General features: G+C 43.8%; 1 protein-coding gene across 1 annotated transcript in view; it reads right to left on the bottom strand.

Annotated features, from left to right (window-relative positions):
- Positions 1-13835, bottom strand: part of SLC6A2 (solute carrier family 6 member 2) — a 124551-nt gene extending 110716 nt beyond the window's left edge. Inside the window, exon 1 of the mRNA XM_090063038.1 lies at positions 13300-13835. Within this exon, the coding sequence (XP_089919164.1) occupies positions 13300-13621 (322 nt within the window). The 5' untranslated portion in view covers positions 13622-13835. The remainder of the gene's footprint in view (positions 1-13299) is intronic.
- Positions 13836-25775: the final 11940 nt, after the last annotated feature.

Raw genomic sequence — 25775 nt, 5'->3', positions numbered from 1 at the left:
CAAAAGTGAAAAGTGGTATTCTTAGAACTTTCTAATATATGAAGATAGTCAGCAGATACAACAAAAAAGAGCTAACTGTGAAAGAATATTTTCATTACTAGACACCTTCTGAGTCTAGAAGCTGAGAGGTATCTTTTGTCTTATGACTCCTCCTAATCTCCTTTTCTTTAAATACAGTGCATTACCTTTAGATTAATTATCTCTTTATAAGGTTTTACTGCTCCATCTTGTGGTCTGAAAAAATTTGGGTTTGTTATCTCCTATTCTACAGAGTGGTATATCAGATAGGGCCTGCCCATTTTCTGGCATTTGACTGGTGTTTTCTCCTTAGCAGTCATGCCATTACCCCACAAGCAAATCTCTGATTAATTCTTCACATGCAAAATAACACCTTCTTTATGTTATGCAGACAGTGACATAGGGGCATTTTTCTATGGCAGTGCTGGATCAGAAAACTGGCTCCTCAGAGCTCCCACAATTCTTCAGGGTCATGTAAAAATGCATTTTTATAATTACCTAACAGGAATGCCCCAGCACATCAATGCCACAAAACCACTGAAACACTGTTTTTCAAGTTACCCAACACTGCAGCAAGACATGATTCTTTTCATTAACCCACTCCTGATTTCGATGTTTAGAGATTGAGAGAGATTCCCGCCCCCCCAGATCTGATCAGTAAAAATTGGAAATCACATTAAAACTCCCCTTGACTTTAATGGGTCAGGATCAAACTGATGCAGTTCTCTTGTGATCTAGGTTTCTTTGTTATGCTAATATGACATGCATGTACTGGGGAAAGAGTTTATAACAGAGAAGGCTGAGAGGCTTTATAGTTGAGTAGGCTAATAATAGCAGTCTGGGAGTGACAGATCCTGATTTTACACATGTTAAATTACTTTAAGTACTTGAACAATTGTAATATTTACACAATATTAAACCAGTTAATATATAATATACAGCAGTTACCTATATTTTTAAGTGAATGCTTGTGTTCATAAACATTTAGAAACTGAATGGTAGCACTGGAAATTAATATTTTCTATTGAAAGGCTTAGGTAACAATGAAAGCAGCTTTATTTGCTCCTTCACTAACAGTCAGAACTCTGATCCCAGAGAAGAGTTTATAGAGTGATTAAAAAACAATTAACTCTCGATTCCTGTCTGACTTGTGAATTTTGTACTGTCTTTTTGTATCGTGGAATTCTATACGCGGGAAACACTGTCATGCCTTTTGTATGAAAATGACAGACATGCAAAATGCATAACTTATGTAATCAGCCTTTGATACAGACAGTTTCACTTTCTGAACTATAAAACTTAAACATTAGCATGGAGTATTGTACTGTCATGTTTCTATACTTCAGAAGATAAAAAGGATGAAGAAAAGCTAAAATGAAAAAGTGAACCACGCTGATTCAAACACGTTGTTCAGAATTCCTCATCTACAACCTTCACAGCATAACCTATAACTAGCTAACAAAACTATAATGTACCATAATATAGACTTTTGTTTTAAGGTCTGGTATTACTGCTTAAGGACTAAGGCCAAAGGCTTCAAATGTGAGTACCTAAAACTCAGCAGCTAAATCCCATTTTCAGGTACATGAGTAGCCTAAATGTTCAGTTGTACCACCATTATCGATCTAATGGTTACACTGGGGGATGGTGGCAAAGGCTTGGCACCTCTGGAGATTAGGTAGCATAGAACCATGAAATTACAGGTTCACAGTGCCTATTAAGCAGCAACCGAGTTAAGAGTGATATGACCACATTTCTAGTTTGGGAAAAGGAAAAAAGGAGAATTTATAAGTTCCTAGTCCAATGCTTGGGTTGGAAAAGGGAATTTTGACTAGGCAGACCAGAGAGAGGTGGCTGATATGTGAACAATATTAATGACATGGTGCCAAATGTCATGAGAAAGAACAAGTAAAATCTTTATTACAACACAGGCATCCTTAGATTCCATTCCTGGAGCCTGTATATAATCTGTCTCAGCTAAAACTCTCCAGCAGAAGTTTTTTCCCTTTTCATTTCCAAAAGTGGAAGTCCCAGCTTGCCTCATGTCCAAGAAGAAATGTAATTCTGAAATGAAAGACCCCATGTATTGAGTGATGACTAGTGACAGATTAAAGGCCCATTATTTTATGACCATGAAGGTGTAATAATGGGAGCCTTGTATTACTGGGAAGGGAAGACTCCCAGTATTTTAACTGGACAGAGTCCTTTTCACTCTAAAAATCATGAGACATTGGGCTTAAAAACATACACTCTCATCTCTTCAGTGTAATTAAAAAATTTGTAGGGGAATGTGCATAAGCTTGTGGGTAACAAGAAAGTTATTTTTTCCATGCTGTTCAGAGAAAATAGATCCAAGTGCATCTAATATTCCTAGCTATATAAATAGAATGATTTACAATAGAGATAGATATTGGAAAGTCTTACTTTGCTGTAACTTACTTTGTCTTCTGTTTTTTTCTGGTTTTAAGCAGACAATACACTTGGGGCAAAGGTACTAGTAGTGGTAGTATAAGATGTGTTCACAACCAAGGAGTGGAAGGTTGAAAATATCATCTATTCGATACTGGCTCATTAAAGGATGAGTGTTCTTAAGGCAGCTTCAAACACTTTGAAACATTTTCCTCCATTTAAATTCACAGCAAGTGGTCTGGATTGATATTCAGTTTTATGTTAATAATTTTTACTGGATCTAAGCAACACAGTTCTCCCTGTCCCCTTTTCTCCCCCTATTGCTTTATAGTTATAGAGGTATGGAAAAAAGTATAGTTGACCACTTTATGCTGATATTTCTGTATAGCACTACATTGTCTTGCTATAACTTGATAAGTGCTTGACTTTAGGAAGGCTAACTTCAGTGTGCTTAGGAGTCTAGTCAATGACACACTGCGGGAGAACAGTATTGGTGAGATGGGAGTCGAGAAAGGGTGATCATTCCTAAAGGAAGCGATCCTTCGGGCACAGAGGGAAACTGTCCCGGTACAAGGGAAAAGGGGGAAAGGAGCTAAAAAACTTCCTTGGCTAAACAGGGAAATCCTGGGGAGCCTAAGGGCAAAAAAGAAGGCATATAGGCGGTGGAAGCAGGGGGAAGCTATCAAGGAGGAGTATACTTACTTGGCCCACACTTTGCAGAAAGGCAGTAAGAAAGGCCAAAGCAACTAAAGAGCTGAGGCTGGCAACACAAATTAAAGACAACAAAAAGTCTTTTTTTAGGTATGTAGGGAGTAAAAGGAAGGCACAGGGCAACATAGGACCCCTACTGAACAAGAAGGAGCAATTAGTGACAGACAGGGCTGAGCTATTCAATAAGTTTTTTTGCCTTGGTGTTCTTGAACAGGGGTCAAGAGAAGTCTCCTAATGGGTTCTTACATGGGTAGCAGAGGGACACCAGCCCACCAACTGTCACCAGCTGACTTGGTGCAGAATCACTTGGATAGACTGGATGTGTTCAAGTCAGCAGGCCCAGATGAGCTGCATCCAAGGACACTGAAGGAATTGGCTGGTGTCATAGCAGAACCACTGGCACGGCTGTCTGAGTGCTCGTGGCATTCGGGTCAGGTCCCGGAGTACTGGAAAGGGGCCAATGTGGTCCCTATTTTCAAGAAGGGGAGGAAGGAGGATCCGAGTAATTATAGGCCAGTCAATCTCACCTCCATCCTTGGAAAGGTCTTTGAAAAGATTATGAAGGATCATATTTGTGGGAGTTCAGTGGGAAAAATAATGTGGCAGGACAACCAGCATAGATTTGTAGCAGGTAGATCATGCCTGGTCAATTTGGTTTTGTTTTATGACAGGGTCACAAAATGCTTAGATCCAGGAGTAGAGGTGGATGTTGTTTTCTTGGACTTTAGGAAGGCCTTTGATATGGTATCTCATCCTATTCTCATAAATAAAGAGACTGTGACATAAATGTTTACACGTCCAGCGTGTGGCAAATTGGCTTAGCAGTTGCAGCCAGAGAGTGGTAGTAGTTCCAGGATCAGTATTGACCTGGAAGGATGTGGGTAGTGGGGTCCCGCAGGTTCGGTCCTTGGACCTTTACTCTTCAATATCTTCATCAGTGACTTGGATGTGGGTGTGAAGTGTACTCTGTCCAAGTTTGCAGACAATACTAAATTGTGGGGTGAAGTGCACACTCCAGAGGGTAGGGAACAATTGCAGGCAGACCTGAACAGGTTAGAAAAGTAGGCAGTACACAATAGGATGCAGTACAAGGACAAGTGCAGAGTGCTGCACCTAGGGCACAAAAATAGCCAGCACACCTACTGGCTGGGAAGTGACCCTCTCAGCAGCACAGAAGAGGAAAGGCATCTTGCAGTCATAGTGAACTCCAAAATGAACATGAGTTTATCAGCAAAGCTAACCGCATGTTATCATTCAACAGCAGATGCATGACAAATAGATCCAAGGAGGTGATACTTCCCCTCTATGCAGCATTGGTCAGATCCCAGTTGGAGTACTGCATCCAGTTTTGGGTGCCATTTTTCAAGGAGGTTGTTGACAGACTCCAGAGGGTCCACAGGAGGGCCACTCGTATGCTTAGGGGCTAACAGGACAAGCCCAATGAGGAGACACTGAGGGACCTGGACCTCTTCAGCCTCCACAAGGGAAAGCTGAGAGGTGATCTTGTGGCCGCCTACAAATTCATTAGGGGGATGCAGCAATGGGTTGGAGATAATCTGTTCACCAGGGTGCTTTGTGGGGTAACAAGGTACTATGATCACAAACTGACAGAGAGCAGGTTTAGGCTAGATATCAGGAAAAAATTCTTCACAGTAAGGGTGACAAATATTTGGAATGGTCTTCCAAGGGAGGTGGTTCTCTCCCTTACCTTGGGGGTCTTTAAGGCTGGATAGACATCTGGCTGGGGCCACCTGACCCCAGCACTCTTTCCTGCCTAGGCAGGGGGTCGGACTCAATGATCTGTTGCGGTCCCTTCCAACCCTACCATCTATGAATCTATGAACTATTTCAGGTAAGGGTAGGATTTCTCTTTTACTAAAATAACTATACTGGTCAAAAACAGAATAGACCAAGCCTCTCAGCATGAGCAAATTAATGTGAATTCTTTGAGTCACCCACCTCTTAAAGGGTTTTCAGATGGTGCAACCTAATGGGTTTGTTTACAGCTGTGCCTCTGAAGGGTATTCTCTAGCCTATATAGTTCCCACTGATTTTAAAAGAGTTTAAGAGAGATCAGTGAGACTAGTAATAGGTGAATCTTAAAGGTCTGGTACTTCACTTGGTTAAATATCCAAAAATTGGGAAACTTAGCCAAACTGCATTGAAATTCTGGAGATGCTTCATTAGGCTGGAATATTTCTAAGAAAAGGATTTCTAAGGTGACTTTTGGAACTTCCCTCTTCAGGTACACTAGGAAACCTTTACTCCTTATTTCTCAAGGCATTTCTGTACTTCAGTTGCCAGGCAGAATCAATAGGAGCAGAAAGTGGTTTAAAAAAGGAAAAGAAAAAGCAAACCTTTTTAAATTCCCAAAAGAACTGACTTTTCACTGGAAATTGGTACCATTTTGCAATAAATGCTACTGAACAGGTATTTGCATTCTAATCCCTATCGTGCTTGATATGGTCCTTCAACTCCATTCAGCATTTTTACTGCTAAGAATAATGCTTGCCTACTGCATCAGGATATAAAGTGTATGACCCCCCCTAATTCCTAGAAAACAAAATATGGAGAGGAGGTGGTTTTGAGCCTCTCTTAGTCCAAAAGGACTGATTCTGTGCTTGTCTTACTCATTCTCATTGCTCTTAGGATAATCTTGTACAGGATTTAGCACAAGGTCATTTAAGTACCATTAACCTCTGCTGGACTTGCACATCAACAAGGGAATGTCTGTTAGAAGCTGCTCCAGGAGATGTAGCTTTCCTATTCGGAGAACATCAGCTGGCTGCTTGTGTTATGTGCATCTGATACTACTAATATCCTCTACTACAGCAAGGGCAGAGAGACTGGGTAAGTATTTGATGTAAGAAGCATACTGCAGATATAGTTGGCATCAGACAAGAATGCAGGGCCACAGAAACCTGTAACTGAAATTGTGGATGACCGTGTCAGTAGTAGTCTCAAAGCAAGCAGCAAGACTGATGAACAACTGGGGGAAAAACATTAGGGAGATTGCAAGAAGCAGCTGGCTCCTATTGTATGCTAGCTCTCTAAGGAGAAGAGCTGGCTGCACTGTGTATACCAGACAAATGATGACCAGGCAGCAGGAGGAGGGGAGGGAGTAAAGAAGTGGGCATATGAGGAAGGAGGACAACAGCCAAGCTTGCCAAAGACATCTGGCTCTGATAAAAGAAGGAACTGCACTGTGGGATCACTGCAACCCGGTGTTCTCTGAGCTGTTCCAAAGCTGCCACTTAACACTGGGACCAGAAGCTTATGAACACAGTGAGGCAAAAGACAGGTTTAACATTTAAGGCCTGTGGGAGTTCAGTGGAATGATACGTGCTAATAAAATGTGGATACCTCACATTGGGAAATCAACACTACTATGTTTGCATTCAAATTCATATTGTTTGAGGAGGCAAACTCCAAAGTGGGACTTTAGTGGCATGGACAAATATTAGTTTGAAGCTGATTTTTTTTAAAAAGCAAAACAAGAACACTCCAGGGCTTCATGCAGAATGAAGCAAGAGTGGAAGAAATGTATTTCTGTTCCAAAATGTATTCAATATTGTTAAAGTTTTTTTTAATCAAATACGGGTACACTTCCAGAAATAATTCAATCTAAGAACATGAAAAAAGGCATCTTGAAGGAGCTTTTATTTTATAGTGTTCAAAGAACTTTTAACATATTTATCTTTATCTTTTTTGTGATTTTTATGGATAGCTCAACTGGCTCTTATGGTATAAAAAGGATATAATAACTAATCTGACATAATTCCTAAAGGAGAGTCTGAGCACGGCCAACTTTACAAGCAGGTTAGACTGGAAAGAAAAATGTACTGTATAGTGATAATTATTTTATCCTGGAAATGTTCATTCAAAATTTTGTCTTTAAAATTGAGGGAAATTAAATAAAAATAAATGTCAGTATCAGTAGATAGCCTATATAGAAATAGCCTCCATTGACTAATTCAAAGTATTGTCCTGTCCCTGAAAGGACCATGTTAGTTAATCAGCCTTGGTATTACTCAGCATACAGTTTGGCAACTGTTTAGATACTTTCATGTATATAGTCTGAACTATCAGTGTAAATTATTTTATAAGTGAATGAGTTAAATAAATAAATAAGGTGATTCTGAAGCTTTAGATATACTCCAAAACTCTTCAGGGTCTTATTTTGTAACTCAGACAACAGCCCACTGAATTCATGTACTCTAGAAAAGTGTAAGAGGTCAAACATTACAAAGCCTTGACTTTGAGTGTGATGATATTCCATAATTAAGGAATGGATGATCACTCTCCTAGATACACTGTAAGAGCCAGGAATTAAGTTAAAAACAAAAACAAAAAAAAATCCTCTCTCTTGACAGAAGTCTGCCAGAAAACATGAGTTCTAGTAAGAATCAAGGATTTGTGAAGAGGGGAAACCAGTAGAAACTGGCATACTTGATGTCTAACCAGTGGCATACTCTTTAAGACCCAGCTTTCCTGAACACACAGAAATAGACTACTATAGAAAGCGCTTGACCTAGAGCTGTATTTTTTTGTTTTGTTTTGTGAAGGCCAGTTAATTACAAATAATTCACAATAACTATTGATTGGACCAAGTTATTATGAAAACATTTAGGTACCTCCCAACTCTGGAATATCATCCTGTCTGTATCCCAGGAATGGCAGTATTTTATCATCTGTATTTACTTCTACTCATGTGTATACACTGGTACTGAGCAATGTAGTTTAGACTATACAGACACTGTAGTCAATGAAAACAGAATAAGACCTGGCATATATGCACTATTGTGAAAGTTTCCTTTGACCTACATGAAACTGCAGTTCTTCTAGTTACTGAATCTTTTGAGAGAGGCAAGATTTATCATAGCAGGTAAGTGAAGTAAAAATGAACACTCAAACTTTAATTGTGCTAAAGATTTTTGTTTTGTTTTATTTTATTTTATTGAGAATTGTTTTTGAGAGTTGCAGTTGTTCACACAAGGTTACATTCTACCATCTACTCTGTGCAGAAATCCCACTGGGTCACTCAGCAGGATACACCCAAAACACAGATGTTTCTAGCTACTTCTTTTAACATTTTAGTGGTGCTTCTTCTATCTGTTTTTTTTTTTATTGTGATATGGTAAAGTTAGAAGCAATTTTTTTTTAGATAGCAGTGAATTTCCTCATACACATACATGCTATAAATGCATAAAACTACAACCAGACAATATGACATTGCCTCTGTTGACTAAAATGAACTAAAAAAAGCTTATGAAATATTTTTGTTGAACTTCAGAATCTAGCCCCAAATGATCATATCTCATAGTTCCTACTCAGGAAAACCCCTGGAGGTCATCTAACAAAGGACCACAAGGATTTGGCTAATGAGAGTTGGGTGTGTACGTATATACACATCCCTGTAAAATTAAACTTTGAATGATGTGCATACAGTGCATATTCAGACTTCCTTTCTGTTTCCTACACATGCTCATGTCTTGTTATCAAGACCAATTTAATTTTTACTAGGGGGCACTGATAGAGATTTTCTTGGCCGATACTGATCTGATAACGGATTTACAAGAGCACAGCCAGGCAGCATGGAGAGCAATGCCCTGCAAGTAAGTCTGTGGAGGGGAAGGGGTATGGGGAGGGAAGAAGTGTGGGGGGGAGGGAGATCGAGGCTCCCACAGCGAGGGAGGGTGTGAGGCTGAGGCAGGGACAGGGGCCGGGGACGCTGCCCAGCCAGGGCAGTGAATGGGACCCTGGAGATGGTGTGGGCAGCAGGACAGAGCAATAGGTGACTTGTCCAGGGGATCAGTGTCCCAGCGCTTAAAGATGGCAGCAGGGGCACTTGAACTAGAGCTCATCAAATGAGTTTTAGTTCAAGCACTGTTGCCACCATTTTTAAGCACAGGGATGCTTTTAGGAGCAGAGCCAAGTGAGGCAAGGGCTGGAGGCACAACTCACCACCCCCACTGCCACTGGGCAGGCAGATGGTACATAGTCAGTCCATGGCTCCTGGGGCAAAGGCAGCAAGAGTGAAGAGCCCTGAGCCCACTGCAGGCATCCCGCCTCTGCCCCATGTACATATTGGGGGGCAGAGTACATGTCTTCCCATGCTTCCCCCAGGGATCCACACAGCAGCAGGGAGCTGCCCCCCTCCCCACACCATCCACACCCTGAATGAGCTGCCTGTGGCTCCATCCCACTTCCCGCCCCAGCCCCAGGGTCCCATTCACCTCCTCAGCTGGGCAGTGCCCCAGCCCCTGCCCCACTTCCTCCCTCACCTTGGGGACCTCAATCTACCCCCCAGCACACCCACCTTCCCTTCCACAGACTTACCTGCAAGGCACTGCTCTCTGAACTGCCCAGCTGCATTCCTGGCTATGTGCATGCTGTGACTGCGTGTATGCATGCAGTATCTGGGGGCCCTGGCCAGAAGGCATATTATATTTATCATTATATTACTGGCTACACCAGCCAAAAAAAGCCGATAGCCGATAATGTTAATTTTCCTTTTATCTGTGCTGATCCGATATATATCAGTGCACCTCTAATTTTTACAAGTATAAAAACGCTCTAAAGACAGCAAGGTTTCACTGGCAATGCCTTAAGCTATTCCAAACAAATCTTAATAAGCCACACGTATAATCACTCTTCCCAGAGAACAGAGTGACATTCATTCTGACACTTTTTAAGACTGAATCTTTCATGTGCGTGTATGCTCCTGTTTGAAGTAGACTCCCCATATGTAACCTTACTGATAATAGATTTTTCAAATGGGACTATAACTTTCTTTTCACTAATATAGCAAAAGCCAAAGAAGGGTTAAAATAACTTGTTGATTAGGAGTTTTGTTTGGGCATTATGAGAAACTTATTGCAGTTCACTGCCTCATACCAATCTGTTGAAAATACAACATGAAAAATCACATTCCTTCCCAAATACTTCAACTTCTATAGTCACAAGTAATGCCTAAGACAATCAGAAAGCAGGAGGACTTTCTGAGGGGGCACTTGCTTCTTCAGTTTGTTTACCTTATGCATCTCATAACAGCCTCTATAGGAATGCTTTTACTCTTTCCTTTGAAGACTCAGGTCCTTTTAGATTATCCTTATACACCTCAAAAGGGAGGATGTAATCCCATAATGAATTTATTTTAAAATTCCTTCTAAAAATGCCTTGGAAAATTTGATTCAACACCTGAAATCCAAGTTGATACCGCTCCCCTGCCTCGCTAGCTAAACAGGCTTTAATAGCTCAGTTGCATGTATTCTATTTGTCTGTTGATATCTTCTGTTTTTGGGACATCTATATAGCTAAATAAACTGGCAATTATATGATCTCCCTCAAAATCTTTATTAACGTTTAGCCAGCAAGGCTCACTTGTGTACTAGTAAAGTTCCTTTCTGCAACAGCAACCGGCTGAGAAAAGAAGTTTGAGAACACTTGTGTCCTGGGGATGGAGTAATGAGAGTGCAACCTAGCAGCCTCCGCTCTTCTCTGTATTGAGTTGCATGTTTTCTCTTCCCTTCTGCTGCTACTGCAGGGAAAATATCTGGCAAATGAGTACCCTACTATGTCCAAGTGCAGCTAATTGATTTGACTTAAAATTCAGTAAAGCAAGTTTGCCTCTCTTTTAGTCCCTAGCTCAACTCCTGGCTTACAGAAGCTTCATCTAGGCCAGTGATTTTCAACTACTATGCCAGGGCAGGAAAGGTGTTGCAGGAAGTGTAAAGAGATAAGGGTAGGCTCAGGCTCCAAGTGTGAGGAGATAAGCGATAAGGGCAGGCTCAGGCTCTCCCTGCCTGGCTGCTCCCCTGTTTGAGTACCTGTAAAATGTTAGTTTTTGAAATGGGGTGCTGCTAAATTCACAAAAGTGCCTTGGCTCTAAAAAAGGTTGGGAGTCACTAATCTAAACAAACAGCAATGCCTGTGTCACACAAGGCAGAGGTGAATGGGAAAGCGTTCAGATGCCATGGAGAAAACTGTAGTAGAATAAGCCCAGCTAGATATCAACAGGCAAGAATACTCTGCACTCTTATTTCCCACTTGTCAAGCCAGGTTTATACCAAGTAACTTGTTATGTCTAAGTGATATTTAGCTCATATGCAGGTCAGACTCTTCAGTGTCAACCCATCTTTTCTTCCCTTTTTCTTGAAGTGTCACAAGGATGTTTTGTCATGCTATGTATGTTTTCAGGCAAAAGGAAAGATTTAGGGGATGGGGTGCTGGAGGATCCTGGGAAGTCCAACAGTTTCAACTACTACAGTCTTAAAATGAATAATAATCAATGTCTCCAGCCTCTGGAAGACTGATAGCTCAGCCTTCATCACCCATCATTCAGGCCTCTCAATTATGGCTATGATTCTAGTTTTACAATGTTGAAGGGGGCCTGAAAATATTTGAGTGGATGATTGCAAGTTGCCTGATGTTAGTGTGAACTAGCTCTTCTATCCATAACAAAATGTTTGATGGAGGAATGCACTGGCAGTGTTGGAGTTACGTAATTTTTAAAAATTCTAAAACAGAGGGTAGTCTGAGGTTTATTTTTGATCAAATAACCAGAATGCTCTAAAAAGCCAGGCACACACCAGCTGCTCTCACACACATTTTTCCAGAAAATAATCATGATAGCCATGGCCAAGTTCCCCTGTCTGAAGTGGAAGTAAATAACTAATGTGGAGGAAACAGAACACACAAGAAGCTGTAGAATATGTTACTTACTTTGTCTAAACTAGTAGCAAAGTACTGAGACACAGGTGATGAATCTGATCAAAGTGATCTGTAATCACTGACTAAAAATGAAGTGAGCTGGAACACAGTGGACTTTACCTTTTGCTTGTACTCTGTAACCGAATAGTGGAATATGTCTCTTTCTCTCAGGAAGTCCAATGAAACCTCTTTACTGGATGCAACGTGAATAAGAAATCTCAGAACAGGTGCTCTTGCTATTTCTGCCACATGGATCATGCCTGTTTCTTTAGAAGAGGGCAGTGCGTTGTTGTCATGCTTTGGAATACCTGAGTTATTTGGACCAAATCAGGGTACTGATGCCGAACATATGGCCAATTCCTATAAGATTAGCAGGAGGACAGTTTTCCTGATCCTTCTCAAAAGTGGTATTACAATAGGTTTGGTACTTCGGTACCAGCCCTTCTAACATCATCACAAGAAGTAAGGGGAGACCAGCTCACAATTTTGAAAGCATAGTTCAACAGTTTCAGCTGTTTACATTGTTAGGGATTTTCCCACCCAGTGTAGATTTTTTTCATAGGAAAGGAAGACTTTATGCTACAACTGTCAACCGTTAGCCTTTATCACCAGGCAACCACATCAAGACATAAATAGCTGCCTTACAGTACATGCTTTCCATCTAGCCATCCTTCCACCCCTATCATTCAGCGCTCACACAAACAGCCTTCCATCTGCTAGACCTGGTCTGTTCTTGCCATGTGTCATTTGTCGGCACCCCAGGCACCTGCCTGGCTCCCAGATGGTGTTACTCCACCACAGCAGGGCTTCATCACCAACAGCACAGGGATGAAAGGGGCCTGGCTGGATTAGAGTCTGGCTTGGGATGCGTTGGGCAATTTGGATAGAACGGAATTACCTGGGGGATTTTTTTGTCATTGTCAACTCTGTAGGACACACACACACACACACGTCTTTTCTGCTCACTGGGAAAAAACAAAGCACCTTCCAACTGGAGAGTGGAAATCAGAGCTCACATCAAGGCTGTTTACTGCCCAAGCTACAACTTTCCCAGGTGCTGGCTTGCTCTTCCCAGCGCTCCTCCGGCGCTCTGCCTCTCCCCCGGCCCCGCGGCGGGCTCAGGCGCCGGCCGAGAGCGGCCGCGCGCAGCCGCCTGCGCCTCTTCCCAACTAAGTTGAACTCGCCGGGACTCGGACCTCGCTCGCTCGCTGCGGTGCAGGGAAGCCAGGGAGCTGTGGCTGGTGCTGTGCGGGAGGGGGCAGCTCCTGGTCCCCGGCGCAATGGGTCAGAGCTCATTGAGGGCAGCCCCCGACTGCAGCCAGGCTGCCCCGCGCGCCGCGGGGAGGGGGCTGCCCCGGCCTCGCGGAGCGAAACTCTGGGAAGTGGCTGCAGCCCCCGCGGGGCGCTGGCATCGGGGCTGGGGACAGACCCGGGAAACGAGGCTCTTACCCCCTCCATTTTTGTAGCAGAGGTAGGGGAACCTCCAGACGTTGGCCAGGTCCACCGCGAACCCGATGACGGAGAGGAGGAAATCGATCTTCTTGCCCCAGGTCTCTCTGTCCTGCCCGGCGCCGGCGCCGGCGCCGTAGGGGGGGCTGGCGGCGGGCGGCAGGAGGCTGCTGCTGGTGAACTGCACCCCGTTCTGCTCCTTCACCAGGATCAGCTCCACATCCTTCTTCTGCGCCGCCTGCCCGGAGCCGTCCTGCAGCGGAGCCACCGCCGACACCCTGCGATCGGGCTGGAGCGGTTTGCTCATCCTTGCCTTGAACATCCAGAAAGAGAAGCTGAGGCGGGAGCGCGGGGCGCGGGGCGCGGGGCGGGGGAGATGACGGAAGGGCCCGCTCCGCCGAGCCACTCTGCGCGCCCGAGCCCGGGAGCCGCGGGGCGGGCGAGGCAGGGGCTGCCCGGGCGGCGCGGGGCCAAGGTGCGCGGGCACCTGCGCGCCGGGAGCTCGGAGCCGCAGCCCGGCGGCTCGCGGGGCTCGGGGCTCGGGGCGCCGGAAAAGTTGGGACCTGCTGCTCCGCGGCCCCGGCCCAGCCCCGGCCCTGGCCACTCCTATTGCAGCTCAGCGCAGCGCCGCTCCAGCGCCGGCCCCGGCACTTGGATCCCCCCGGACTTGGGGAGTGTCCCCCGGCCCCAGACCCCGCTTAAAGCTTGGGAGTGACACCCCTCCCTGCCTCCCCCTGGAAAGATCCACCTCGTGCAAGGAACCTGCAAGTGATCTCCCCTACCCCCAGCATCCGCCAGCAACTCGGGGCCTGGTGAGCAACCCTTTGAAACTGGACCCCCTCCACGAATCCCACTGCCTGCATCCAGCAGGACTTTCCAGCTGGACTTCAATAGCACCCTGGCACCACGAGGTGCTGGAGCCTGCCTAGTGCTGCCCTGGGGCAGCAGGTGCATTTGGTCTCTAACTCCTCCCGGCAACATTCTTTAGGTCTAGAAGGATCCTGGGGCCTGAGGTGGGAACCTGCACTGCTGCTGCCCCACTGCACGGGTCATTGATGTATAAAAAGAGTAAAACTGTTCAAAGGAATCATAGAGACAGGCCCAAAGGTGTCTGAACCTCACCAGGACCAAGGGTGGTTGGATGTGCAATCTAGTTTTAATTCTTCACCAGCCCAAACACCAGTGGGAGACTGGTCCTCCCCTTTGGCAACAGTGTAGTGGGTGTGAGGGGCAAAAGTGGGGTTTCTTTTTGGATCCCAGTAAATAGTTATCCTTCTGCCTGATTGTGCAGGGAGTAGATCCAGTCACAGGACACACTTGGTAAAATTGGGGCCCAACAACAGCTCTTTCTGCACTTCTGTGAGGTCAAAATGACTTGGCAAAGAGTCCCAAGTTCTTCCTTGAGCTCAAAGCATGAGACAGGATCTCTTCAGTTAAGAGACGGTTAAAAGTTTGGGAATGGAAACTCTTCTCTTTTCACTCCAAGCCGCACATCACAAACAAGTCAGGGATTGCAACTTAACATGCTTTCCTATTCATTCACAAAAGACACCTGGCCCTGTCTAGAGTTGTTATCCTCAGCGTGACTTGAGTCCCCAAACCTTGATCTAAACAAAACACTTAAATTCCTCCTGAAATTCTTTACACCAGCCACATACTTAGAACATATGGCACAGGCTCTTACTAATTTTCTACACAATTTCCCATTTTAAGCTTCTCTGAATAAATCAGACACAATTACTCTCCATCCATTTCTGGCACATCATCTCATCCCCAATGCATGTACCTCCTATAAACACAATGCTTCTTTCAGTTACGTGCAATACAAACTTCGTTGTCACAAGTACTCCATCTACACACACCATATAGCTACCCTCTCTATATATTCTATATATGCCCACACCACTTTCTATACACACATACCAACCATACGCTACATGCACACTATACCATTATACACTGAACATGCTATAAACTCTCCATCCTGTGTACACATACCATATATGCCCAACAGCTAATGCACTCAGACGCTCTATATACACAGAGTCTACATTATGGTTACAACCTCTAAACTATGGCTCTCTTAGGAATAGCCATGCCCTATATATGCACAAGTTCCCCCAAACTTCAGTGAGTGCATGCATGCACACACACATACCCAACACCATTAGAACATAGAAGAGAGAACAAAACCTTCTTCTAGGCAGAAGGAAAGCAAATCACATCCCAAACCCAAAACTGTGGTGCCAAAGTAGACTTCTTGCCAGACTCACCGGGTAGCACTAGTGCAGCTCTGTCCCATTCCCTGGGAGCCAAGGTAGAGGAGGAAGTTTTCTCTTTTGAGTTTCCCTCACACTTTCCCTTCCTTTCTCTGGAATTAGAAAACTTTCTTGGAGCAGAAGTTGCAGGCGAACCACCAAGGACCTTTTTAAACCTGCCCCCCACCCACCCACTGCACGTGATTATATTACTGTATGAATATCTAAACAGACTTCCCACCCTAGAGGATGCTACCCAACCCTTCTGGAGAAAGAAGGATAGACTAAGGACACCTTTCCCCCACAAGAGAATCTCAGATTAGGCAGAGTTGGACTTGATATATGGGGAAGAGGAATCCAGGAAGCCCCTGCTTATTTCCCAAGAGAATTAGATCAATATGCATATATATGGCTTTAGTCATTGAGCTGTTGTATGGAAAGTGTGGGCAGTCTGGTTAATGTAATATCAGCTACACCCTCAAGGTAAGAAAGTCCTCAATTGGATTTTAAAAAGTTGCTTAATCTTGAATCTGTCTGGATTCTGTTATGCCTAATGGAGCCTGACAGCAGTCTGAGTTACAGGCAGGAGTGAGGAATATTGTATTTAGAAGGCTGAGTGGGGCACAGCAAGATGGCAGGCAGTTAGTGGCACATTACAGTTGGCTGGGGTTTATCTTGGGGTGGATTTTATTTGCATTATATTATTTAATATCTTTGAGATTGGTGTTAATTATTCAAATTAATCTCTAACATTTAAAAGTGATCTGGACAAGGCATTGGAGAACATACCCTATAGAACCCTTTTATTTCAGTACCTAAATGGTCCCTTCATTCCCAACATGTGTTCTTCTCTGAGTTAACTTCATTTTATCAAAGGTTTAGTATTTTGCTGTCAAACTTGTTTCTTTGAGTAAATAGAGGAAATTGCTTGTGTAAAGACATACCATGTGAGTTGTCAGTAGGGCCTGAATCTACAGGCTCAAGTCACTACAATGCAGATCTCTGCCACTGAAGCCAATGGGTTAACTCCATTAGTAGAAGCAACTGTAATCCCTCACATAGTCCAGCAGCTAGAAAGGGATGTGGTAAACACTGCATCAGCATGTTCCACTTGCACCTCACAACTTTGGTGAATAAACAGGTGCTGCCCAAATGGTCTTTATATCTTCAGTATTTGAGAGATAACATGAAAAGGCTGGACATAGAGGCAATGGAGCTTGCCTTTACCTGCCACTATTATGTACAAGAAAAATCATACCTCTTTATGCATATAGAGCCTTTCATCCCAAAGTATTCCTAATTGTTTTACATATTTTATCTGATATAGACTTTACACTCAGATACTTCTGGGATGGAACACACCAGCTGTTTAAGCAACACACCACAGCATTAGCCAACAATTTAAGAGGGGACATGAAGAAGAAGAAAATGACATAAGTGGAAGCTCATATAGTATTTCCTGATCCAAAATAGAACTTGTGTCCTGAAAAGAATCAGAATAAACAACAGGCTTGGACTACAATTACTGGGATGGGGGGTTGGGGTGAAGTCTTAAAAGAAAACATACTGCTTGGGGTTGAGTACTGCTCAGGAAAGACAGTGTTAAAGACCCCTACCATGAAAACCTCTGAAATGATACTGAATCAGCATGTCTTCTGGATACGTTGGCCATCCTGACTCTTTGTAGCTGCCATGAGTGTCCATGTTGGGACTGTACTACCAAATTCCAGGTTCCTTCCTCTCCAAAATGAAGCAGGGGCTTTTGGGTATATTTTCTCACTCTGATCATCTCTTCTAAATAGACTTTCTAATGCTAGGGCTCTAGTGCATTAAGAATGGAATGAATCTAACTGATTTTCAGTTTTGGAGGAGTTGTGACTTGACAGAAATGGAGACAAGAAAAGCAATCAGCAATACAAGCAAAGGAGAGACCATGTCTTCTGTTAGATTTTTACTTCACCATGTAGACTGAACATCAAAGCATCTTGGAGGGATGCTGCAGTCTTTCGCAGTAAGGAAGCAGTTGGTAGCAGATGGGCAGAATAATTGCTTTACTGAACTCTAACTGTTGGGGACTGAGTCTGATGCATCTTGACCCTTTTGTCAAAAAAAGAAATATTGCTTTGACACTCCAGGAGAGATATCTTGACAAGCCATTTAACAATATAACCCGTATTTCAAATTACAAAGAGAACATCCTAGCTATTTTAAAGGACAAAGTGATATCAGGCATCGGCGACATGTAGGGGGTGAACTTCTGGCTGGCACTTGCAGGGGGTGCATATGCACCCCCTGAAATCGGCCAGGCACCCCCTGCAAGTGCCAGCCACAAAACTGGAAGTGGTGGCGGAAACACTGGCTCGGCGATCAGCCATTGGGACCCTCCCATCATTAATCTGGTGCCCTCCCAAACTCAAGAGGCACCAGTTGCCCATGATATCAGGTAGGCTGCTATGTGAACTTATTCTACCCTCACCTATTCTACCCTCTCCAAAACTGGCCAAGAAACTGGAGCTAACATCTCTTGAGTTAGGGTAATTAAAAGGCTCTTGATACTTTCTATCAGTAGTCAATTTGCTCATTAAAAGTTTCACCAGAAAGGTGGTATCCATAGTATGGTCTCTCTATTACTGAGACATTGTTAAAATACATATGATTACAAGGACTTATGTAATCACCAGTTTCATCAACACCAGCTTGTTCTCCAAGATTTTCATTTTAAAGGATAACCAAACCCATTCTCAGCCATTTTAATGAAAATGCATAGTCTTAGAGGACTTTTCACTGAGTTGCGGTAATCGGTGAGATTCAGAACCAGCTAGTGTTCAGAGCTGCTGTGGGCATGATTATTACAGAATAGGTATATGCTCCCCTCCTTTATTTTTTTGGTCTAGTCTTGGTTTTTTTATTTATATAGGAGCATTGAATTTAGGACATAGGAAGCCACTCCTTTAATAAACTTATCAAGCTCCATCTTAAAATGAATTAGGTCTTTTGCTCCCACTATTCCTATCAGAAGGATGTTCCAGAACCTCAAACTTTTCATTATATGCTGGATAAGACAAGCTTAACTCTTGTTATTAGGCTTAAGTGCATGATCTTCCCCTTTACATTCTATTACTTCAGTATATTGGACCGTCCAATTCTTCCAGCCTTATTATCTGACTTCTCTGAACTGATGACACCAGCCACTTTTGTGTCATCCATACATTTCTTTAGCACATTATGACTTTGTGCCAGGGTCATTAATAAAAACATTAAATAAGGCCCATCTCAAGAAACAAATTCTGTGAGGAACTCCAGTAGCAACCTCCACCTAACACAAAAATCTGTCTTTTAGCCCAGCCCATTGTCATTGCTCTTTTAGCTAATTCTTGTCCCCTGCCTTTTTCCACTGATCCAATAATTTGCCATGTGGCACTGTACCAAATGCTTCTCTGAAGTCCAGAGAATAGATCTACCACATTTCCCCTCTTTAAAAAAGTTATCTTTTTTTTCTAAGAGATGAGATTAGCCATGTCTGATGTTTCTTTGGTAAAACCATGGTACGTGTGGTACTCTTTTGTTCTTATATGAATATAAGAAGGAATTCTTAAAGAGCTTTGTGGGAATTGTGGGAACATATTGGTATCATGGAATTAAATACACATGCTCCAGAATCAAGGCAGTCACAAGAAACTTTATAATTTGGATTTCAGTAGTACATCCAGGTCTCAAATAATATTGCACAGCTTGGCACCATAAGGAAACAAACACAGATGTCACAGTCTGAACACATTTTTAAGTTCAGGTGATCTTAAGATTTAGAAGAAGGTTTTCACCAAGATTTTGGATGTTAATTCTGTTCTCACTGGAGAGACACCAAGCAAAATACTGAAGGCACGTTGTATATACACTCTTTAGCTTTTCACCAGTCTTTGATATTGTTGATGGTATGGAACATGTATAAAATATAGCCAGTTAGACACTGAAAAAAGGCTGAGAAGATAATGAGTCCTAAGGTCTTAAACTGTTGGAATTAGGCATGTAAATACCTTCAAAATTCTTTATGTGTATTGCAATGGTTACTGAATACACCCATGGCCAACTTTTGCCTTCAAAGACAGTTCTCATTTATTTTAACAGGAGTCATGCCCACACATTCAAGGATGATCAGGTTATCCAATTAAGCGATCCAAAAAGGGAAACAAATGATCTCATTACATTTCCCCAAAGCCAAAACAAACAGTGAACACACTTGAATTATAAAATAGCAGAGATTGTTACTTGTGCTAATATTAACACTAATATGTAATTGTTCCCTTTGATATAAATATAAAACCCCTTTTGTGGCCAGTAGGAGTTGCATGCACATATCTGAAGAGAGGATGAAGGAATGAACAGAAAACTTAATTTGTCTAAGTTTAGTTTTGTTAAGAAAAGCCAAGAGCAAGCCATTTGCACTAAATAAATAAGCTGCCCCCTCAGTAAGGCATGTATGTCGTTCATGCCATAATTATCCAACAATTACACAATGATAACTGTACATGCACAGGCACTGTAGAAACAGTTTCAAAAGACAGATTTGATCTAAATGTTTAGAAATGATGAGCTTTCAATTTGCTTAAGCATTTTCAGATCAATTCAGTAAGGGTAAAGAAAGGACAGATATGTTTTTAAAAACATGTAATCACTATATGGTTAATAAGCTTGGCTCAAAAGCCCATTGACCCCTGTAAACTCTGAATTAGGCTTCATTTCTGTAGGAAAGAGAGAGAAAAACTAAGTACTAATTGCAAAACTTTTCTTCTAAGACAGTGATGCTTAACTTTCTGGCTCCATGGGCTGGATGAGTGGTGCATGGCTGGCCTGTCAGGAGGATGCTGGGTGTGGAATCAGAGCGTTGGCCCGACCCCATCCAGCTACATGCCAGCCCAACCCTGTGGACTGGATCTGGCCACAGAGTGACCCCATGTGCTGGCCCTACCATGACTGGCATGATGTAGCATGCAGGGCTATGTCATCTGGCCCACAGGTCTTCCCACAGGTCTGGAAATTTGGTGGCAAGGGATTGGCAATCAACCATGCCACCACTCCCTTACTGCCAAATTTGTGGACCTGTGGGGAGCTGGATGACGCAGCTCCACAGACTGAATCTGGCCCTCAAACCAGAGGTTGGGCACCAGTGCTCTAAGATACTAAACAACAACACATTGAAATGAAGTGAAAATTTACATTGTCTGTTTTTATTTTAAAGGACACGAATATAATTAACAGAATTGGCATAGGAGCTAAACACCTTTCTTCTCAATATTTAATGCATTTTAAAAATATATTACTTCACATTTATGTTTGTTTAAGTCTCTATGCCCAAAGCCTCTTTGACAATATGGCATGGGTCCATATAGGTATTCTGAACTGTAAACTGATTTAGTGCTAGGAAACCTCTAGTTGCCCTTGGTATAGCATTTACTCAAACACGGCACCAAGTCGCAAATTAGCTTCCCAGCTAACATTGACTAGTTTGGACAGTTGTAAGTAAATTGTTTTTGTTGAGCTGATTGTTTTAAAATTAAGCCTGCAAGCACTGGAAGAATCAACAGCTCCCAAGGAGACTCAAAGCTCATCTTCAAAGTTATGACAAGTCAAGCACTTGGCAGCTCTCACAGTGACCTATATTTTAATATGGGCTATTGGATTATTTCTAAAGAGGCTTCTTAGCCATAAAAGAATTATGCTCATTGGCTAGGCTATGGCAAAACTAAAATTGAATTAAGGGTTGAAATCATTTAGGATCCAGCTGGACAAGTTGTCCCTGCGGCTGAGCAGTAACAGATATATTAAGCTTTGGAAATTACACAGGAAAAGGTATAATTGATCCAAGGTAACCTCACTACTTTATATTAAATAAAGTGATGCTGATAAGCTGAAAGGTTAGAAACAAGGAACTGAACTGAAGAAAGGCTGGTCTGGGAAATGGTGAGTTTGAATAAAGGAAGTTAACTTTTAGATCCTGTGTGCTGGTGCTGTGTATACTTTCCCACCCTAACTGTACTAGCTAACATTTTCCAAAGCCACAAATGAAGTTATGTGATGCTCTGCTGGCTGCCCAGTTTGAAACTCCAGAAAAAGGGACATGTTTTGGGACAGACTCTGCACTTAAGGTATATCAAGTTGGGCCAAAATCACTATTTTCTTGAAAATCTTGGCTGCCGTGACAGCGCCCTTAAAACTCAATGTTAATGTTTCTGAATTATTTGCTGGCAAGCAGTGCTGGAGCAATACATCTGTAGACAGACACAAAAACCACAAATACTAATACATAGAATAATAACTGAGTGGAAAGTTATAGTACTGGATCAGGCCAAAATGTAGTTTTTGTTATTTCTGTTGTTTAAAATAGAGGGTTCAATCTTTATTCTGTAAGATCAAGTTCAGTTAAATGTATGCAGATATATTTGACACTCCCATGGAATTTTTCAGGAACAGGTAAGGCCAGAGTATTGGTCCTAGTACTCACTTTAGTTTGTGCTTCTTATTTTATTTTGTCAAAGGAGGCAAAGTTTTATCGACTATTCCCTTGTTTTAGAAAAACTAGAAAAGCCATCAAGACTGTTTTGGTATTATTGCAATTGGTATTGTGGTAGGTAAAGATCTATCAAAGTGAGGCTTATATATGTTTGACCTGAAACAAAATGGAGAATACCAAAACCCCAGAGACAATGTTCCTTTGATCAGAATTTTCCTAGCACACATTGCCCTGTTGCTCTGTATCCAGTGGAGCAGATAAAATGGGCTGCCACAAAGAGTTGTGTTTATCTAGATCAAGTGTATTGATTAAGTGTTGGGAGATGTAATAATTGCAGTACTTTGGCTGCAGTTTTCTGAATTGGTCTGTTATTTTTTTCTGGGAGAAGCAATACAAAAAGAAATTTCTAGCTCAAATATCTGGATTCAAATATGCAAAAAGTTTTAACTTTCAGGTTGGTGCTGTACAGGGATTTGAGAATCTCTTTCTAGGTTGCCCTAAAGCTCCACCTGCTGGTTATAGTTTAATTCATTTTGAGGAATTAAAAGGGATGGCTGTGGTGTGAAGAGAACATTATATAGTGCAGCTGATTTTGACATACTGCTGAGGCTAAACTCTGTAGCAGTACACTTGAAGGGGAAGCCAGTGTCTGTCTGCCTGCACCCCTGCCGATTCATGGAATATTCAAATTTTCAGTCATACAGGCATCACAGAGCTCAATGGTTTTCTATAGAAATTTAACTCATCAGCTGCAAGGCACCGTTGGCACAAACTGCCTTTAAAGATACTAAAAAAAAGTTACTAAGAGACCTAAGAATTGGAAAAAAAAAATGCTAAAAGAATGTTAAGGTTGCAGAGGTTCCAACCACCCAAAGCTTGGAAACTGCTAGAATTATTTTTTTCTGTGCAACCTTAATTCATTGCCCTGTGTTTTAGAATAGCCTTGTTCAATATGAAGCATCTATTGCAGCCAGCAATAAGTTGAGGGGAAAGGGACTTAATGGTGGGGGTCTGCTACAGACCACCCAGCCAAAGAGAAGAGCTAGACGGGGAATTCTTAAGTCAGCTCACCGAGGTAGTTAGGTCAAAGGACGTGATCATCATGGATGACCTGAACTTTCCAGACATCTGCTGAGAAGAGTAGTCAGCCAGGTCTGACCGCTCATGTAGGTTCCTAGCCAAGATACAGGACCTCCATCTAACCCAGGAGGGTGCACAGCCCCACCAGGGGAGACACCTTGTTGGATCTGGTCCTGGCCATGGGCAATGACCTGGTGAGGGGTCTGCGACCATTTGGGCAACAGTGATCATCACCTACTGGAATTCACCATGGAGCGCAAGGTGGCAAAGGTCTGCAGCAAGGCAGCAGCCCTGGACTTCAGGAGGGTGGACTTCAATGAGGTAAGGAGAATAGTCGGGGAGGCATTGAGGTCCTGGAGGGGAAGGGAGCCAGGTGTCCAAGAAGAGTGGTCGTTCTTTAAGGGGACAATCCTCCAAGCCCAAAGGCAGGTAATCCCAACATGGATCCAAGGGGGCAAGAGGGCGCAAAAGCCCCCATGGCTCACCAAAAGCATATGGGAATGTCTCCTAGCTATAGAGGAGGTATACACCCAATGGAAGGGAGAGGCCATCACCAGGGAGGACTATACCTTGGTTGCTCGGGGCTGCGGGGGGGGCGGTCAGGAAGGCCAAGGCAGAGATGGAACTGGAACTAGCTACCTGGATCAAGGATAACAAGAAGTCCTTTTTTAAATACATAGGAAGTAAAAAGAAGGTGCCGGGTAACATGGGGCCTCTGCAAGACACGCTAGGAAATCTGGTCGTCACACCAGACAGCAAAGCTTATCTATTTAACAATTTATTTGCCTCCATTTTTCTGAGCAGGGACCAGGTCGCGCCCCCACCAGGACCCCCATTGGACCCAGGGGAGGTGCACCTAGGCCTAGGGTCAGTGAGGACCTAGTCAGGGAACTTCTTGAGGGACTGGACATATTTAACTTAGCTGGTCCTGACACTCTCCACCCCAGAGTGCTGAGGGAATTAGCAGAGGTCATTGTGGGACCCCTGGCATGGCTTAGAGGAATGTGGGCAGTGGAGTTCCCCAGAGCTCGGTCCTCAGGCCCGCACTGTTCAACATAGTTTCATAGTTTCATAGTTGGTAGGGTTGGAAGGGACCTGAGCAGATCATCTAGTCCCACCCCCTGCCATGGCAGGAAAGAGTACTGGGGTCAAACAACCCCAGCAAGATGTTCATCTAACCTCCTCTTAAACACCTCCAGGGTAGGAGCCCGCACCACTTCTCTTGGAAGTTGGTCCCAGACCCTAGCTGCCCTGATCGTGAAGTAGTGCTTCCTGATATCTAACCTAAACCTACCCTCTGCCAGCTTGTGACCGTTATTCCTGGTCACTCCTGACGGTGCTCAGGGGAACAGGGACTCCCCCAATGCCTGCTGATCCCCCCTGACTAGTTTATAACAGGGCACAAGATCCCCCCTCAGCCTTCTCTTTTGGAGGCTGAACAGGTTCAGGTCCCGCAGCCTGTCCCCATAGGGCCTGCCCTGTTGTCCCCTGATCATACGAGTGGCCCTCCTCTGGACCCTCTCCATGCTGTCCACATCCCTTTTGAAGTGTGGCGCCCAGAACTGGACGCAGTACTCCAACTGCAGCCTGACCAGTGCTGCATAGAGGGGGAGGATCACCTCTTTGGACCTGCTCGAGATGCATCTGTGGATGCATCACAAGGTGCGGTTGGCCTTCCTAACTGCCTCCCCACACTGCCGGCCCATGTTCATCTTGGAGTCAATGATGACCCCAAGATCCTTTTCCGCCTCCATGCTGACAAGAGGGGAGTTCCCTAACCTGTAGGCATGGTGCCGGTTGTTCCTCCCCAGGTGCATCACCTTGCACTTGTCTGTGTTGAAACCCATCCTATTCTCGTCCGCCCACCCTTGTAACCTGTCTAGGTCTGATTGTAGCCTGTTGCATCCTTCCAGTGTGCCCATGTCCCCCCACATCTTAGTGTCATCAGCAAATTTGAACAGGGTGCTTTTTCCCCCCTCGTCCAAATCACTGATGAAGATGTTGAACAGTGTGAGCCCAAAGACAGAGCCCTGCGGAACCCCACTGCCCACATCCTTCCAGGTTGAGAAGGACCCATCCACCACCACCCTCTGGGTGCGGCCCTCCAGCCAGTTGGCGACCCATTTGACTGTGTGGGTGTTTACACCACAGCCCCCCAATTTCTTAATGAGAACAGGGTGAGAGACAGTGTTGAAAGCCTTCTGGAAGTCCACTGCTACCTCTGCATCTAATGATCTGGTGATCTGATCGTAAAAGGCCACCAGGTTGGTCTGACAGGACCTGCCACTGATGAACCCATGTTGGTTGCCCCTAAGCATGCAGTCCCGTGCTGGCCCCTCCTGGATGTGTGCCAGCATAATTTTCTTGAACAGCTTGCCTAGGATAAAGGTAAGACTAACCGGCCTATAGTTTCCCGGGTCCTCCTTCCTGCCTTTTTTGAAGATGGGGACCACGTTGGCCCTCTTTCAGTCCTCCAGTACCTCACCAGAGCACCACGAGTGCTCATAAAGCCATGCCAGGGGACTTGCAATGACCTCGGCTAGTTCCTTTAGAACTCTAGGGTGGAGATCATCTGGACCGGCTGACTTAAATACGTCCAACCCCTCCAGAAGCTCCCTAACTCGCTAACC

Source organism: Crocodylus siamensis, chromosome 9, assembly GCF_052110815.1.
Source record: "Crocodylus siamensis isolate JL-2025a chromosome 9, ASM5211081v1, whole genome shotgun sequence".
Lineage (NCBI taxonomy): Eukaryota > Metazoa > Chordata > Crocodylia > Crocodylidae > Crocodylus > Crocodylus siamensis.
Note: the sequence above shows the minus strand (reverse complement) of the source record. Positions and strands in the feature narration are given on the sequence as shown.